The sequence below is a fragment of the Salvelinus fontinalis genome, chromosome 23, assembly GCF_029448725.1.
Source record: "Salvelinus fontinalis isolate EN_2023a chromosome 23, ASM2944872v1, whole genome shotgun sequence".
Taxonomy (NCBI): domain Eukaryota; kingdom Metazoa; phylum Chordata; class Actinopteri; order Salmoniformes; family Salmonidae; genus Salvelinus; species Salvelinus fontinalis.
Window position 1 is genome coordinate 7,172,910 of NC_074687.1, and position 17,512 is coordinate 7,190,421.

A 17,512-nucleotide genomic window follows, 5' to 3' on the forward strand; every position below is an offset into this window, starting at 1 on the left:
CCACTGCCTCCTATGTTAACAGGACAACACACCAATCAGAAGAGATTGGCACAAAGAATAGAGCACCCTACTGCAGACATGCTAAACCAGATAAGGCATCTGCTGAATGTAATCTGCTCGAAAATCCCTACAATCCCTAGATTAGTCATTTGCTAATCTTAGATAATATTAATATATTAGCCATTTCTGAGACTTTAACAGCACCCTTGATGATACAGCAGTTAGGGTTACAAGGATATAACATCTATAGAAAAGACAGGAATGACCATGGGGGAGGTGTCACTGTATATGTTCAGAGCCATATTCCTGTAAAGCTCAGAGAGGATCTCATGACAAATGAAGTGGAAGTCCTGTGGTTGCAGGTTCACCTGCCTCATCTGAAGCGTCTTCTTTTATTGTGCTGCTATAGGCCACCAAGTGCAAACTGTCAGTATCTGGAGAATAATGTGTGTGTTGTTAAACAATAAATTTATTTTCTTGGTGACCTGGCATGTCATACTATTTCTGGCCAGACAGCATCAGATACATGGGCAAGATATAGTAAGACAGAGGGGCGCTGTTTCGCACACTCGGATGCTTTCTCTGGTGAGAGAGTTTCAGCAGAGGAAGAGGCAAATCTGTCCAGAATAAACCCAATGCGTTTATATGGTATAATATGCAGACCTAAACTTGTTGCCTGCCTTTCCGCCTTTGGGACCATGACTCCCTTTGTTAGGGCAGAAACATGAGCATCTTGGAGCATCTTGTCATTATATAACAGATCTCTGGTTTGCGAATTGGAAAATAAAAGTTGTCGGGTGCACAGTGCAATTCTTTCGTATTCATTGTTTAATTTTGTGAATTGCTTGCCCTTTGATAGTTTATTTTTTTGTATCAATTCCCCATTACATATGTCACCAGTAGGCCTAGTAAATATACTGTTAATCCTGTCATTTGGTTACATTAATTTCTGTTAATGAATGTATTAATTACAGTAATTTACCTGGCCAGCTGTGTGCAAATGTAGGAAAGAGCCCATTTGCAATGTCTGATATTGATTGTCCTAATTCACCACATCCACCACTAATACTGTAAGCTGAGCTTCTCCGTCATTTTTTCTTCGCCTCACATTTTGTAAACAAAGTATATTTGTTTGTCTGTAAACAAAGTTTTAACATACATTGCAAATGATAGTTCCTCAGTTTTAAATCTTTCCAACACTCCTGGCCTTGATAATCACCAAGCCTTGGTGTGAAAGAACAAAATATCATGATCTGATGATAGGTCAGAGTTAACCTGGAGCTTAGATATGCTGACCCTGGTGTCCAAGACTTCTTACACAAGAGCACCGCTTCGGACCCCCGGTTCAAGTCCCTGCTGCACCTGGATGCTACTGCTCGTCTGAGAGTCTACAATGAACTCACAGCAGAGATTGTGACCCATATACAACAAGTAAAGTATTTATTTTGTTAATGTGACATTTATTATTTTATTAATTAGTGATTTAACAATTCATTATAAAGTAATAATTGTAATTGTCATAATAGTATCTGATATATATTTCTAACAACAAATCATATTTTTAAAACCACTTCATAGTAATTTTCATCTAATTTAATTCTGCAGGGTCAAGCCACAGATACCACAGGAGCCAACCCCTCTCCAGAGACGACAGACGTCATGGGTTCTCCTCCAGAAAAGAAGTCTGCCATGGCTGAGCTTTTTGGGGAGTTGTTCACGACCCATGAGCAGGGAACCAAGTCAAAGGTCAAGGTCATAGAGGAGGAGGTGACCTCATACAGGGAAGTGGACTGTATTCCCCTGGATGCTGATCATCTTACATGGTGGAAGACCAAAGAGTTAATATACTCTCATGTTGCCATGTAAGCAAGGCGCTACCTGACTGTGCCTGGGACCTCTGACCCTAGCGAGAGGGTATTCTCCACAGCGGCTTACATTGTCACAGCAAGCCGATCTGTGCTCACTGCAGATCATGTGGATAGACTAACATTCTTAAAGAAAAACTTTAAAATCGGATCAAAATGTTTTTATTAAAATAAAAATTCAAGTAACTAGTCTCAAGTGGTCCTATTTTGTTTAAGGCACTGCTATGTGACAAAGTGTTTCAATATGTTGCTGGACTATGCACTCTTGTTGAAGTTGTTATTTAAATGACTATTTTATTGTTTTATGTTATAAGGCAGGCACTGCTGTTTTGTGTAGCAGCCTATGCTGCTAAAAGCCTAGCCACCCAATGTTAGTTATTGTTATACAAGGAAAATAGAAAATACATTTTCTCAGGTACAAATTATATTTTTTCTTCTTTGGAAGTAACATGTTTCAAGTGGTCCCATTTTGTTTAAGGCACTGCTATGTGACTTAATTCTGATATATGCTGCTGGACTATGCACTGCTGTTGAAGTTCTGTTTTAAATGATTATTTTATTTCATGTCATATGGCAGGCACTGCTGGTTCTTGTTGTCCCTTTGTTTTCATATGCTCCTAGGAATTCAAGCTACCCATGTTTACTATTATAATAAATGGAAAATCTAAATACAAATTATACATTTCTCAGGCATTTATTTTGTCAATGTATCGAAACCGTACCGAACCGTGACACCATTGTACCGTATCGTACCGAACCCTGATATCGTACCGGCCCTGATAGTGTACATAGTATTTTTGTTGTCTCTTGGTGTCTTTCCTATATATAACTCTTATTTAATTTGCATGTTTTATTTAAATGTAATATCTTATGTTGTTCTTGTCTATTACTGGTCTGTACTTTGTCATGTATTTGTACATTGTATGTGGACCCCAGGAAGAGTAGCTGCTGCATGTGCAGTAGCTAATGGGGATCCTAATAAACTAAACTAAACAGTGACATTTGCTGAATCTGAAAATGTCCCAATGCTGAATTGAAAACAGTGTAGTCTTGGATGCTGCCTGTCTAAAAATAGCCCTTGTTCTGTCCTGGTATCAGTGGTATTAGAGGCTTGGCCTAAAGTAGCAAAATATAAAGACTGCACAGAGAGCCATGTCACACGTTTGTCATCAGGTTGAGACCAAATCTGATAAGAGACTAGCACAACAAGCCTTTTCATCATCTGGCCTCAAAAATCTTTAACTCATAGAAAGTCAGGGTATGATACTAAAGGTTGTGTTGCAGATGATAACACTCACATCTTCTGACCATATCTGGCACAAACATTCCTGATCGAGGCAAACAGGACCAAGCACACACACACAAACACACATACATGGGCGTGTGGGCACATATGCACACACAAACACATGCACACACGCACACACACTGAGGGAATGCATGCATAATGGGCATGGTAAGACCACCACACGGGAAGGGTGTGAAGAAACAGGACAGAATAAAACGGCCCATGTGAAATGAATATGTCCAAGGAAACAGAGGATAAAAAGAATAAAAACATGATAGGCCTTTTTAACTGGCTATTAGCTCTGGGTAACAAGCTGGCCTTGTTTATTCCTCCTCCCTATCTCCTTTCTCAACATCCTTCACAAGTTTTATGACAAGTTAGAACTCTCTGGGAACGTTTATAGTTCTCTAATGGGAATCTCTCTCAAATCTAGCGATTAGTGCTTTTTGAGCTCGGTTCAGTTTAGGTTCGGTTTGAATTTTTTTTTCTTTTCTGTTTAGATTTTTTAAAACAATACAGGTTAAATGCTATAAAAACACAGAATAAAGCCATTTATGGTAGTGACTGCACATTACTAGCACTTATTAGGCTCTAACCATCATTTATTCACATTACTTTACATTAATCAAATATTTTGGTTGTATATTACATATTTGTTTTTAGTATTATGATAACTTTATTATTTAATCAATAAAACCCCAATGATGATAGTGACTGCCAATTACTGCTTATCACCTACTAATAAACCATCATTTATTCACATTACTTTAATAAAATATTTCAGTGTTGTGTATATTTTGTTATTTTATTGATGACTTATTATTTAATCTCATCTGTGCTCAGACAGTAGCAGCCAGTCATCTATCTCTGTGCTCAGACAGTAGCAGCCAGTCATCTATCTCTGTGCTCAGACAGTAGCAGCCAGCCAGTCATCTATCTCTGTGCTCAGACAGTATCAGTCAGTCATCTATCTCTGTGCTCAGACAGTAGCAGCCAGCCAGTCATCTATCTCTGTGCTCAGACAGTATCAGTCAGTCATCTATCTCTGTGCTCAGACAGTATCAGCCAGTCAGTCATCTATCTCTGTGCTCAGACAGTATCAGTCAGTCATCTATCTCTGTGCTCAGACAGTATCAGTCAGTCATCTATCTCTGTGCTCAGACAGTATCAGCCAGTCAGTCATCTATCTCTGTGCTCAGACAGTATCAGCCAGCCAGTCATCTATCTCTGTGCTCAGACAGTATCAGTCAGTCATCTATCTCTGTGCTCAGACAGTATCAGCCAGTCATCTATCTCTGTGCTCAGACAGTAGCAGCCAGTCAGTCATCTATCTCTGTGCTCAGACAGTATCAGCCAGTCATCTATCTCTGTGCTCAGACAGTATCAGTCAGTCATCTATCTCTGTGCTCAGACAGTAGCAGCCAGTCAGTCAACTATCTCTGTGCTCAGACAGTAGCAGCCAGCCAGTCATCTATCCTTGTGCTCAGACAATATCAGCCAGTCAGTCATCTATCTCTGTGCTCAGACAGTATCAGCCAGTCAGTCATATATCTCTGTGCTCAGACAGTAGCAGCCAGTCAGTCATCTATCTCTGTGCTCAGACAGTAGCAGCCAGTCAGTCATCTATCTCTGTGCTCAGACAGTATCAGCCAGTCATCTATCTCTGTGCTCAGACAGTAGCAGCCAGTGCAGCCAGCCAGTCATCTATCTCTGTGCTCAGACAGTATCAGCCAGTCATCTATCTCTGTGCTCAGACAGTATCAGCCAGTCAGTCATCTATCTCTGTGCTCAGACAGTATCAGCCAGCCAGTCATATATCTCTGTGCTCAGACAGTAGCAGCCAGTCAGTCATCTATCTCTGTGCTCAGACAGTAGCAGCCAGCCAGTCATCTATCTCTGTGCTCAGACAGTATCAGTCAGTCATCTATCTCTGTGCTCAGACAGTATCAGCCAGTCAGTCATCTATCTCTGTGCTCAGACAGTATCAGTCAGTCATCTATCTCTGTGCTCAGACAGTAGCAGTCAGTCATCTATCTCTGTGCTCAGACAGTATCAGCCAGTCAGTCATCTATCTCTGTGCTCAGACAGTATCAGCCAGCCAGTCATCTATCTCTGTGCTCAGACAGTATCAGTCAGTCATCTATCTCTGTGCTCAGACAGTATCAGCCAGTCATCTATCTCTGTGCTCAGACAGTAGCAGCCAGTCAGTCATCTATCTCTGTGCTCAGACAGTATCAGCCAGTCATCTATCTCTGTGCTCAGACAGTATCAGTCAGTCATCTATCTCTGTGCTCAGACAGTAGCAGCCAGTCAGTCAACTATCTCTGTGCTCAGACAGTAGCAGCCAGCCAGTCATCTATCCTTGTGCTCAGACAATATCAGCCAGTCAGTCATCTATCTCTGTGCTCAGACAGTATCAGCCAGTCAGTCATATATCTCTGTGCTCAGACAGTAGCAGCCAGTCAGTCATCTATCTCTGTGCTCAGACAGTAGCAGCCAGTCAGTCATCTATCTCTGTGCTCAGACAGTATCAGCCAGTCATCTATCTCTGTGCTCAGACAGTAGCAGCCAGTGCAGCCAGCCAGTCATCTATCTCTGTGCTCAGACAGTATCAGCCAGTCATCTATCTCTGTGCTCAGACAGTATCAGCCAGTCAGTCATCTATCTCTGTGCTCAGACAGTATCAGCCAGCCAGTCATATATCTCTGTGCTCAGACAGTAGCAGCCAGTCAGTCATCTATCTCTGTGCTCAGACAGTAGCAGCCAGCCAGTCATCTATCTCTGTGCTCAGACAGTAGCAGCCAGTCATCTATCTCTGTGCTCAGACAGTAGCAGCCAGTCATCTATCTCTGTGCTCAGACAGTAGCAGTCAGTCATCTATCTCTGTGCTCAGACAGTAGCAGCCAGCCAGTCAACTATCTCTGTGCTCAGACAGTATCAGCCAGTCATCTATCTCTGTGCTCAGACAGTATCAGCCAGTCAGTCATCTATCTCTGTGCTCAGACAGTATCAGCCAGCCAGTCATCTATCTCTGTGCTCAGACAGTAGCAGCCAGCCAGTCATCTATCTCTGTGCTCAGACAGTAGCAGCCAGCCAGTCAACTATCTCTGTGCTCAGACAGTATCAGTCAGTCAGTCATCTATCTCTGTGCTCAGACAGTATCAGCCAGCCAGTCATCTATCTCTGTGCTCAGACAGTATCAGCCAGCCAGTCATCTATCTCTGTGCTCAGACAGTATCAGCCAGTCAGTCATCTATCTCTGTGCTCAGACAGTTGCAGCCAGCCAGTCATCTATCTCTGTGCTCAGACAGTAGCAGCCAGTCAGTCATATATCTCTGTGCTCAGACAGTAGCAGCCAGTCAGTCATCTATCTCTGTGCTCAGACAGTAGCAGCCAGCCAGTCAACTATCTCTGTGCTCAGACAGTATCAGTCAGTCATCTATCTCTGTGCTCAGACAGTATCAGCCAGTCAGTCATCTATCTCTGTGCTCAGACAGTATCAGCCAGTCATCTATCTCTGTGCTCAGACAGTATCAGCCAGTCAGTCATCTATCTCTGTGCTCAGACAGTAGCAGCCAGCCAGTCAACTATCTCTGTGCTCAGACAGTATCAGCCAGTCATCTATCTCTGTGCTCAGACAGTAGCAGCCAGCCAGTCATCTATCTCTGTGCTCAGACAGTATCAGCCAGTCATCTATCTCTGTGCTCAGACAGTAGCAGCCAGTCAGTCATCTATCTCTGTGCTGAGACAGTATCAGCCAGTCATCTATCTCTGTGCTCAGACAGTATCAGCCAGTCAGTCATCTATCTCTGTGCTCAGACAGTAGCAGCCAGCCAGTCATCTATCTCTGTGCTCAGACAGTAGCAGCCAGCCAGTCATCTATCTCTGTGCTCAGACAGTATCAGCCAGTCATCTATCTCTGTGCTCAGACAGTAGCAGCCAGCCAGTCATCTATCTCTGTGCTCAGACAGTATCAGCCAGTCATCTATCTCTGTGCTCAGACAGTATCAGCCAGTCAGTCATCTATCTCTGTGCTCAGACAGTATCAGCCAGCCAGTCAACTATCTCTGTGCTCAGACAGTATCAGCCAGTCATCTATCTCTGTGTTCAGACAGTAGCAGCCAGTCAGTCATCTATCTCTGTGCTCAGACAGTATCAGCCAGCCAGTCAACTATCTCTGTGCTCAGACAGTATCAGCCAGTCATCTATCTCTGTGCTCAGACAGTATCAGCCAGTCAGTCATCTATCTCTGTGCTCAGACAGTAGCAGCCAGTCAGTCATCTATCTCTGTGCTCAGACAGTATCAGCCAGTCAGTCATCTATCTCTGTGCTCAGACAGTATCAGCCAGCCAGTCATCTATCTCTGTGCTCAGACAGTAGCAGCCAGCCAGTCATCTATCTCTGTGCTCAGACAGTAGCAGCCAGCCAGTCATCTATCTCTGTGCTCAGACAGTAGCAGCCAGCCAGTCATCTATCTCTGTGCTCAGACAGTAGCAGCCAGCCAGTCATCTATCTCTGTGCTCCCCAAAGGGTCGTCCTTCAAGCTGGTAGGCTAGCCCAGGGGTGCCCAAACTGTTTCACTCAGGCCCCCTTTCCAGCATTGGGGAACATCCTGCGCACGCGCCACATCTATTTCTATGGGCACAAGCACTGTTCATGACACACACTGTTTACACCCATCTTGTTGTCGGAGATAAGATTTTGCAGGTTTAAACCTTATTTCCTACAATTCTACAAATGTTGTCATGGGGTGCAGAGACGGGTTTTCTGTTTTATAGCACTTTTTTTTGCAATTCTATTCATTTTGCCATGTCTAATGGTCTATTTATGTGGTATTTGAGTGACTCAAACATTTCAACAAAATCTATGGGCAACAAAACCTGGCTAAAAAACGTTAGCTGGCATGGGCTAGTTGATCTAAACATTTTTGACAAGTTATGAATAGCTCTCTAAGGTATGCAATGACTGACATGACAAGAGGAACTGATGATGGACTTCCCAATTTTGAAATTGCACCTTGTGAATTTTACTATTACAACTTTCAAGAGTTAGTTGAAAGCCGGATTGAGTTCCTTAAAAAATATATTTTTAAATCAGCATGTTGTTTGTGCAACAGCATCTTCTAAATCAAAGAGGAATATGCAAAGCAAGAATGTTAGCTACATTAAGTAGCTAAGAGAAAACATGCAATGTAGCCAAAGCTTATAGGGTCCCCTAGGAAACACTTATCAAAACTTTAGTTCCTACCCTGTCACAATAACGCCTCCCTGGCATTTTAATTCGTGGTGGTCTCAAAAAACAATGTATTCAAAGTGCCCACTACTATTCTAACTATGGAATTAGAATAGTCATTATATTTCCATGATTCCAACAGTTTTGCACAAATTCGCAAGTCAAATCACAGTTGCAACATTTGGTTAAAAATAAGTCCTAGATTATTTGCCCATAACATGCAGCCCTATGTGGCAGTGTGGGAATTCTCAATTGAGCAGTGGTGTAAAGTACTTAAGTAAAAACACTTTCACGTACTACTTGACTTTTTTTGGTATATGTACTTTATTTTACTCTTTTTTTAAATATTTTTGACAACTTTTGCTTTTACTTCAATACACTCCTAAAGAAAATAACGTACGTTTTAATCCACACATTTTCCCTGACACCTAAAAGTATTCGTTACATTTTGAATGCTTAGCAGGACAGGAAAATGGTCCATTTCACGCACTTATCGAGAGAATATCCCTGGTCATCTAATGCCTCTGATCTGGAGGATTCACTAAACACAAATGCTTTATTTATAAATTATGGCTGAGTATTGGAGTGTGCCCCTGGCTATCCGTAAATTAAAAAAAACAAGAAAATGGTGCCATCTGGTTTGCTTAATATAAGGAATTTCATACGATTTATACTTTTACTTTTGATACTTAAGTACATTTTATCAATTACATTTACTTTTGATACTTAAGTATATTTAAAACCAAATACTTTTAGACTTTTACTCAAGTACTATTTTACTGGGTGACTCATGTTAACTTGAGCAATTTTCTATTAATGTATCTTTACTTTTACTCAAGTATGATAATTGGGTTCTTTTTCCACCACTGCAACTGAGTGCAGGAAATGCAGAAGTGATAAGTGCTGATTTTTTTTTTGGTTGAAGTTGAATTGAACAGTATAAAACAATCAGAATGGAGAAAGACTCATTGAAATAACTTGGAATGTATGTGTTGCCACCCTTTGATCACTCACTACTCATATAGCAAACGTAGAACTGTTATTATTCAAAACTAAAAACACCGTCAAACCGTCCAATTTTAAATACCGGAATATAATATTTTGGCCATATCGCCCAGCCCTACTGACAGATCTACATGTAGGTCAAAGTCAATCTGCTGAATGTAATACAGAGACAGTCTGGGAGGTGGGTAATCATTCCTCAAGAAGCTGCCCACACACACACCGTGAGTAAGAGAATGCACACATAGTGGCACACACTTTTTGACTTAAGAACAGGGAGGAGGGCAGCCAGGTCACCCATGATTCAAGTCAGTATTTGACATCAATCCATGCTTCTGATTCCAAAAGTTGCAAGTTCGAAACCAGCGATAGAAAGACGTTATTTTGTATTATTTCAATCTCGTCTCATCACTGCAAATCCCCAACGGGCTCGGGAGGCGAAGGTCGAGTCATGCGTCCTCTGAAACATGACCCGCCAAACCAGGCTTCTTAACACCCGCCCACTTAACCTGGAACCCAGCCGCACCAATGTGTTGGAGGAATCACCGTTCAACTGACAACCGAGGTCAGCCTGCAACAAGGAGTTGCTAGAGCGTGATGAGCCCCCCGGCCAAACACTACCCTAACCGGGATGACGCTGGGCCAATTGTGCACCGCCCTATGGGATTCCCGATCACAGCCGGATGTGATAAAGCCCGGGATACAGCCCGGGATCGAACCCAGGTCTGCGATGCAGTGCGTTAGACCGCTGTGCCATTCAGGGGCCCAAGAAAGCTGTTTTAAGCCTATCCCAGTCCTTACCTTAACCATTCTGAGCTAATTCCTAACCTTAAGACTTTGGAGTTAATGCCTGAAACTAACCTTAAATACTTAAAAATTTGACATTTGAGAAACATGGATGGACGTCTAATTCTGACATGAGACTGTGAGAGCTAGTAGAGAGATGATTTTATTAGCGGATAGTCACCATGACTAATCATTTAGGGTTTTATGATGTTTAACCACAGAGGTCAACAGTACCGGGGTCACAACCCGTAACCCCTAACCACAACACTGCAGTGGTCAGCAGTTCACTTCAGCTTTTAAACCAAACAGACATCACCGTAATTACCTGATCAGGTACCTCTTTCTTACAAAATATTTGAGAAGGTTAGAGAGAGTGTGTGAGGAAGGATGGGGTCTCATCAGAACAGCGATGAACCAAACCAAATTGTGGATGTCCCCTTAGGACATGGTGTAGGAGTCATTTTGGCCTTCCTGTATGTGCTCATTTAATGTCTTGTGTATATTGTCTGTCTAGGGATGTTTTAACTTACACTAGGGGGACTCTAACATGGGGTTATAGGTCACTGGTCACATGGTACACAGGTGACAAGATAGTGTTAGCACAGGTGAGGGTTCTTACCATCTCACAGGAAAATGCTTATAGAATGCACCTCACTTCACACGGTATTTATTATATGTAAAGTTGCTCTAGCTAATATAGCTTCAATATCTGCAATAAATGGGAACATCACCCAACCAAAGATGTAGCTACGTCTGAAAAGCAAATTCTATGTGACACATCCTGAACTGCTCTCAAACTGTGCCAGTTGTCATTACCCCTACATATTGCAATCTAAATTAAATGGGACACTGCAATGATAGTTATTTCTCCCTCAAAATAAGTTCTGTAGAAAATCATCCCACAGATGTCTTGGCAGGAAAGTAACAAATGTGAAAAAACGACAAAACCAGTTAAAGCAGCGCAGTGAGAAACAGGCCCTAGAGACAATCAGGTTTCTAGCAGCTCTCACAGTCTCACATCAGAATTAACATCCAGGGAAAATTCTTACGGTTGGACATTAACTTCAAATGGTTATGGCAAGGGTTGAAGTTTGGAATAGGCTTAAAACAAAAATCTCAAAAACAGCTTTCTATTGATGGATTCAAACTTGCAACCTTTGGAATTATAGGCGGATGCTTAAATTCAAGCATTAACTCCAAATTCTTAAGGTTGGGCATTAACTTTGAATGGTTACGGTAAGGTTTAAGGCTTGGGATAGGCTTAAAACAAAAATACTAAAAACAGCTTTCTATCACTGGATTCTAACTTGCAACCTTTGGAATCAGAGTCAGATGCCTACCGAAACCTACTTCAAGGTAACAGCGCTCACTTTTGCCCCTAGTGGCCGGTTTCCACTTCATCTCCCAACGTCCTCAGACATAGATCGAATACCGACTTGTGTCGTCGGTGACTTGGCTGCGAGTTCAGCTGGCATGCCCACTGCTCCAAGAAGCAAGCAACCAGCGTGCATATAATGTTAAATGCAAAGTGCCCACAGCTGTCCCCTCGTCAACAATACTGCCCCCCCCCCCCCCCCCTCCTCACCGCATGATGAGTTGAAAATAAAACTTACTGCGTCAACTCCCGACGCTAGGATGGCCACCGAAAAACATAGAAGCAGAAACCTAAAAGGAAAGGGAGAGTGAATGAGTTAATATACATTTTACACAGACAACGGTGTTCCACAACACATAACAACATAATAGAGCCCACTGAGCACTTGCCTCAGGTTCTTCAGTTCTCTCTGGTGTGTTGCCTGCATTGCCCCACTTATCCGAACTTCAAACTTAATTCCTACTGCACCTAGTGTTCTTCTCCAGGTTTAGTGGCAGCCCTAATGCATGTCGGGCAGGCCACGAACACAACTGAGACAAAAAACATGGCATTTATTTGTTGAACAACATGACATTATAAAAGTATATATCGTTAATGTCGAAAAAATTACTGCGTTCGCCGCGCGCGTGCGTAAACGTTTTTGAAACGCACAATATTGTTGTCAATATATATATATTTTACACATGATATTCATATAAAAGTGGAGACATAGATGCGGTTTATAAATCTCCTTCAAGAGTAGTTAGGTTTGTCTGCAGGCTTTACGCATGTGATGTCTATACCTGTAGGCTATCCAAATAGGCTATTATAACACATGAAAATGGAAAAACCACATAAGATCTCTGAACAAGTTTGTTAGTGAATGAGACAACAATTAACACAAAAATAACTTTTTCTACCTGGGATGTGTTGCGCTTGTCGGGGGAAGATTCTAGCGTGTGAGGGTATACACGTCAGATCCCGGCGATGTAAAATCACAGTTGTCCCGGTCGCTCTGTCACCAATATACAGCTAATGAGCAGTCTATCTCCTAACAGTTAAAGTTGAAGTGGTGCTTTGTAACAACATGGTTGTGTCCGTACATATGGGCAAGCGTGGTCGTTAACAGGGGGTGTGGTTGACGACAAACAAGAACAAGTTGCATTGATCAGAAAGAGGCTCACAACGTCCAGGGCAAATATGCAACCCAACGCACTGCACACGCTCTGCTGATAGTCTACGTATTTTCCTTTAAGAAGAAGAATACGAAGGTTTCAACAAGTGGTCTTTAGTCGACATTCGGGACAGTTGAAGGCCTACATACATTTACATTGCGTCCCTACGCAATAATGTTCCAGAGTGGCACCCTGGTTCTGTTGGTGGCTCTCTCCTACGCCGTATACCAGACAGAGGCGGAGGTAAGAGCAAGTTTAACTAACTTTTTAATTGAACATAGTAAAAACTGTATTATGTTACTATCTTATGTGTTCAACTTGAGAAATAGGCTACTGTATAAGTTGTGCGTTTGGAGTTTTGGAAGTTGCGCTCATGGTGTGCTCGATGCCTCTCCAAGACTCGGCATTGACAATTGACTGAGTGCGTATGTAAAGTTCAACAAATTAAATAAAAGTTTGCGATCTTATTATGCCTTTCTATGATGAAGAATGTTGCACAATACCTATGCAATAGCTGTGAATAAAGCCCAACTGTCATGTCCAAACTGATGGTGGCAAATTCTTAGGACTACTCACCATTTATCAGGTTCACATTGGACATCACTGACCACTCAGAATTACTCTACAGTAGTACTGATTAGTGAACATATCTTCACCCAACACTTAGACATGTCAGTTTTCTTTAGATTTTGAATGTAAAAACAAACATTTTGATTGTTTCTCCAAATATATAAAACCATATTTTTTATTTAGCTTATTACTGTACTTACATTAGACATTATGATACTGTGAATAGAATTGCTTTGGTCACTCACATGAATTATTCTGGCATCATACCTCCAGAGAAGTGCAACATGGTCAGTCAAAGTGCCTAGTGCGGCTCTGAGAATCTCTACATAGAGTATTCTGCTAGGAGCACTCTCTGTTGTTGACCTGTGTATTTTCATACAGTATACCTACTTCTGTGTCTCTGTGCTTTTTGAATAGTTGTGACTAAACTCTAACATTACAGAAATGTATTTTACTGTACAGAAACATGTGGGTAAGCTCATTTTCGTATCAGTGTACAGTCCAGTCAAAAGTTTGGACACACCTACTTATTCCAGGGTTTTTCTTCATTTTTACTATTTTCTACATTGTAGAATAATAGTGAAGACATCAAAACTATGAAATAACACACATGGAATAATGTAGTAACCAAAAAAGTGTTTAACACAAAGTAGCCACCCTTTGCCTTGATGACAGCTTTGCACGCTTTTGGCATTCTCTCAACCAGCTTCATGAGGTAGTCACCTGGAATGCATAGGTGACATGTGTGCCTTGTTAAAAGTTAATTTGTGGAATTTCTTTCCTTCTTTATTAATTCCTTCGGCATGGCCGATTAATTAGGGCCGATTTCAAGTTTTCATAACAATCGGTAATCGCCGTTTTTGGATTAATTATGGCCGATTACATTGCATTCCATGAGGAAATTCCCTGGCAGGTTGACCACCTGTTACGCGAGTGCAGCAAGGAGCCAAGGTAAGTTGCTAGCTAGCATCAATCTTCACATAATCACTAGTTAACTACACATGGTTGATATTACTAGGTTAACTAGCTTATCCTGCGTTGCATATAATCAATTTAGTTTATCATCGAATCACAGCTTACTTCGCCAAACGGAGGATGATTTAACAAAAGCGCAATCGCGAAAAAAGCACAATCGTTGCACAAATGTACCCAACCATAAACATCAATGCCTTTCTTAAAATCAATACACAGAAGTATATTTTTTAAAACCTGCATATTTAGTTAAAAGACATTCATGTTAGCAGGCAATATTACTAGGGAAATTGTGTCACTTCTCTTGCGTTCATTGCACGCAGAGTCAGGGTATATGCAACAGTTTGGGCCGCCTGCCTCGTTGCGAACTAATTTGCCAGACGTTTACATAATTATGACATAACATTGAAGGTTGTGCACTGTAACAGAAATATTTAGACTTAGGGATGCCACCCGTTCGATCAAATACGGAACGATTCCGTATTTCACTGAAAGAATAAACGTTTTGTTTTCGAAATTATAGTTTCTGGATTTTACCATATTAATATCCAAAGGCTCGTATTTCTGTGTTTATTATATTATAATTAAGTCTATGATTTGATATTTGATAGAGCAGTCTGACAGTGTGATGGTAGGTGGCAGCAGGCTCATAAGCATTCATTCAAACTTTACTGCATTTGCCAGCAGCTCTTAGCAATGCTTGATTCACACACAGTTTATGACTTAAAGCCTATCAACTCCTGAGTTTAGGCTGGCAATACTAAAGTGCCTTTTAGAACATCCAATAGTTAAAGGTATATGAAATTCAAATGGTATAGAGAGAAATAGTCAACACGTCATAATTTCTATAATAACTACAACCTAAAACTTCTTAACTGGGAATATTGAACCACCAGCTTTCATATGTTCTCATGTTCTGAGCAAGGAACTTAAACGTTAGCTTTTTTACATGGCACAAATTGCACTTTTACTTTCTTCTCCAACACTGTATTTTTGCATTATTTAAACCAAATTTGAGCATGTTTCATTATAGGTCCTCCAATAATCAGTATCGGTTTCGGCGTTGAAAAATCATAATCTGTCGACCTCTATTCTTAATGTCTTCGAGCCAATCAGTTGTGTTGTGACAAGGTAGGGTGGGTATACAGAATATAGCCTTATTTGGTAAAAGTCCAAGCCCATATTATGGCAAGAACAGCTCAAATAAGCGAAGACAAATGACAGTCCATCTTTACTTTAAGACATGAAGGTCAGTCAATGTGGAAAATTTCAACAACTGCAGTCGCAAGTACAGGCAAGTGCAGTCGCAAAAACCATCAAGCTCTATGATGAAACTGGCTCTCATGAGGACCGCCACAAGAAAAGGAAGACCCTCCGCATGTGTGTTTCCCACCGTGAAGCATGGAGGAGGAGGTGTGATGGTGTGGGTGTGCTTTGCTGGTGACACTGTCGGTGATTTATTTAGAATTCGAGGCACACTTAACCAGCATGGCTACCACAGCATTCTGCAGCGATATGCCATCCCATCTGGTTTTCAATAAGTGGGACTATCATTTGTTTTTCAACAGGATCATGACCCAACACACCTCCAGGCTGTGTAAGGGCTATTTGACCAAGAAGGAGAGTGATGGAGTGCTGCATCAGATGACCTGGCCACCACAATGACCCGACCTCAACCCAATTGCAATGGTTTGGGATGAGTTGAACCGCAGAGTGAAGGTAAAGCAACCAACAAGTGCTTAGCATATGTGGGAACTCCTTCAAGATTGTTGGAAAAGCATTCCAGGTGAAGCTGGTTGAGAGAATGCCAAGAGTGTGCAAAGCTGTCATTAAGGCAAAGGCTGGGTACTTTGAAGAATCAAAAATATATTTAGATTTGTTTAACACTTTTTTGGTTACTACATGATTCCATATGAACTATTTCATAGTTTTGATGTCTTCACTATTATTCTACAATGTAGAAAATAGTAAAAAATAAAGAAAAACCCTTGAATGAGTAGGTGTGTCCAAACTTTTGACTGGTACTGTATATCTAAACTCGGCAAAAAAAGCAATGTCCTCTGACTGTCAACTGCGTTTATTTTCAGCAAACTTAACATGTAAATATTTGTATGAACATAACAAGATTCAACAACTGAGACATAAACTGAACAAGTTCCACAGACATGTGACTAACAGAAATGGAATAATGTGTCCTTGAACAAAGGGGGGGGGTCAAAATCAAAAGTAACAGTCAGTGTCTGGTGTGGCCACCAGCTGCATTAAGTACTGTAGTGCATCTCCTCCTCATGGACTGCACCAGATTTGCCAGTTCTTGCTGTGAGATGTTACCTCACTCTTCCACCAAGGCACCTGCAAGTTTCCGGACATTTCTGGGGAGATGGAGCCCTCACCCTCCAATCCAACAGGTATCAGACGTGCTCAATGGGATTGAGATCCAGGCTCTTTGCTGGCCATGGCAGAACACTGACATTCCTGTTTTGCAGGAAATCACGCACAGAATAAGCAGTATGGCTGGTGGCATTGTCATGCTGGAGGGTCATGTCAAGATGAGCCTGCAGGAAGGGTACCACATGAGGGAGGAGGATGTCGTCCCTGTAACGCACAGCGTTGAGATTGCCTGCAATGACAACAAACTCAGTTTGATGATGCTGTGACACACCGCCCCAGACCATGACGGACCCTTCACCTCCAAATCAATCCCGCTCCAGAGTACAGGCCTTGGTGTAACGCGCATTCCTTCAACGATAAACGCGAATCCGGCCATCACCCTTGGTGATACAAAACCGCGACTCGTCAGTGAAGAGCACTTTTTTGCCAGTCCTGTCTGGTCCGGCGACGGTGGGTTTGTGCCCATAGGCGACGTTGTTGCTGGTGATGTCTGGAGAGGACCTGCCTTACAACAGGCCTACAAGCCCTCAGTCCAGCCTCTTTCAGCCTATTGCGGAAGGTCGGAGCACTGATGGAGGGATTGTACTTCCTGATGTAACTCGGGCAGTTGTTGTTGCCATCCTGTACCTGCCCCGCAGGTGTGATGTTCGGATGTAGCGATCCTGTGCAGGTGTTGTTACACGTAGTCTGCCACTGCAAGGGCGATCGGCTGTCCGTCCTGTCTCCCTGTAGCGCTGTCTTAGGTGTCTCGCCGTATGGACATTGCAATTTATATCCCTGGCCACATTTGCAGTCCTTATGCCTCCTTGCAGCATGCCTAAGTCACGTTCACGCAGATGAGCAGGGACACTGGGCATCTTTCTTTTGGTGTTTTTCA

General features: G+C 42.1%; 2 protein-coding genes across 3 annotated transcripts in view; one reads left to right on the top strand and one right to left on the bottom strand.

Annotated features, from left to right (window-relative positions):
* Positions 1–12,603, bottom strand: part of LOC129820793 (collagen alpha-2(IV) chain-like) — a 130,900-nt gene extending 118,297 nt beyond the window's left edge. For both annotated transcript variants that reach the window (XM_055877761.1, XM_055877760.1), the window contains exons 1-3: positions 12,448–12,603; positions 11,938–12,078; positions 11,787–11,838 (exon numbers count right to left, since the gene is read on the bottom strand). In XM_055877761.1, coding sequence (XP_055733736.1) covers positions 11,787–11,838; positions 11,938–11,975 — 90 coding nt within the window. In that variant the 5' untranslated portion in view covers positions 11,976–12,078; positions 12,448–12,603. The remainder of the gene's footprint in view (positions 1–11,786; positions 11,839–11,937; positions 12,079–12,447) is intronic.
* Positions 12,604–12,710: 107 nt separating this feature from the next.
* Positions 12,711–17,512, top strand: part of LOC129820794 (collagen alpha-1(IV) chain-like) — a gene marked incomplete in the record, with an annotated part of 100,811 nt that continues 96,009 nt past the window's right edge. The window contains 1 exon segment of the mRNA XM_055877762.1: positions 12,711–12,945. Coding sequence (XP_055733737.1) covers positions 12,877–12,945 — 69 coding nt within the window.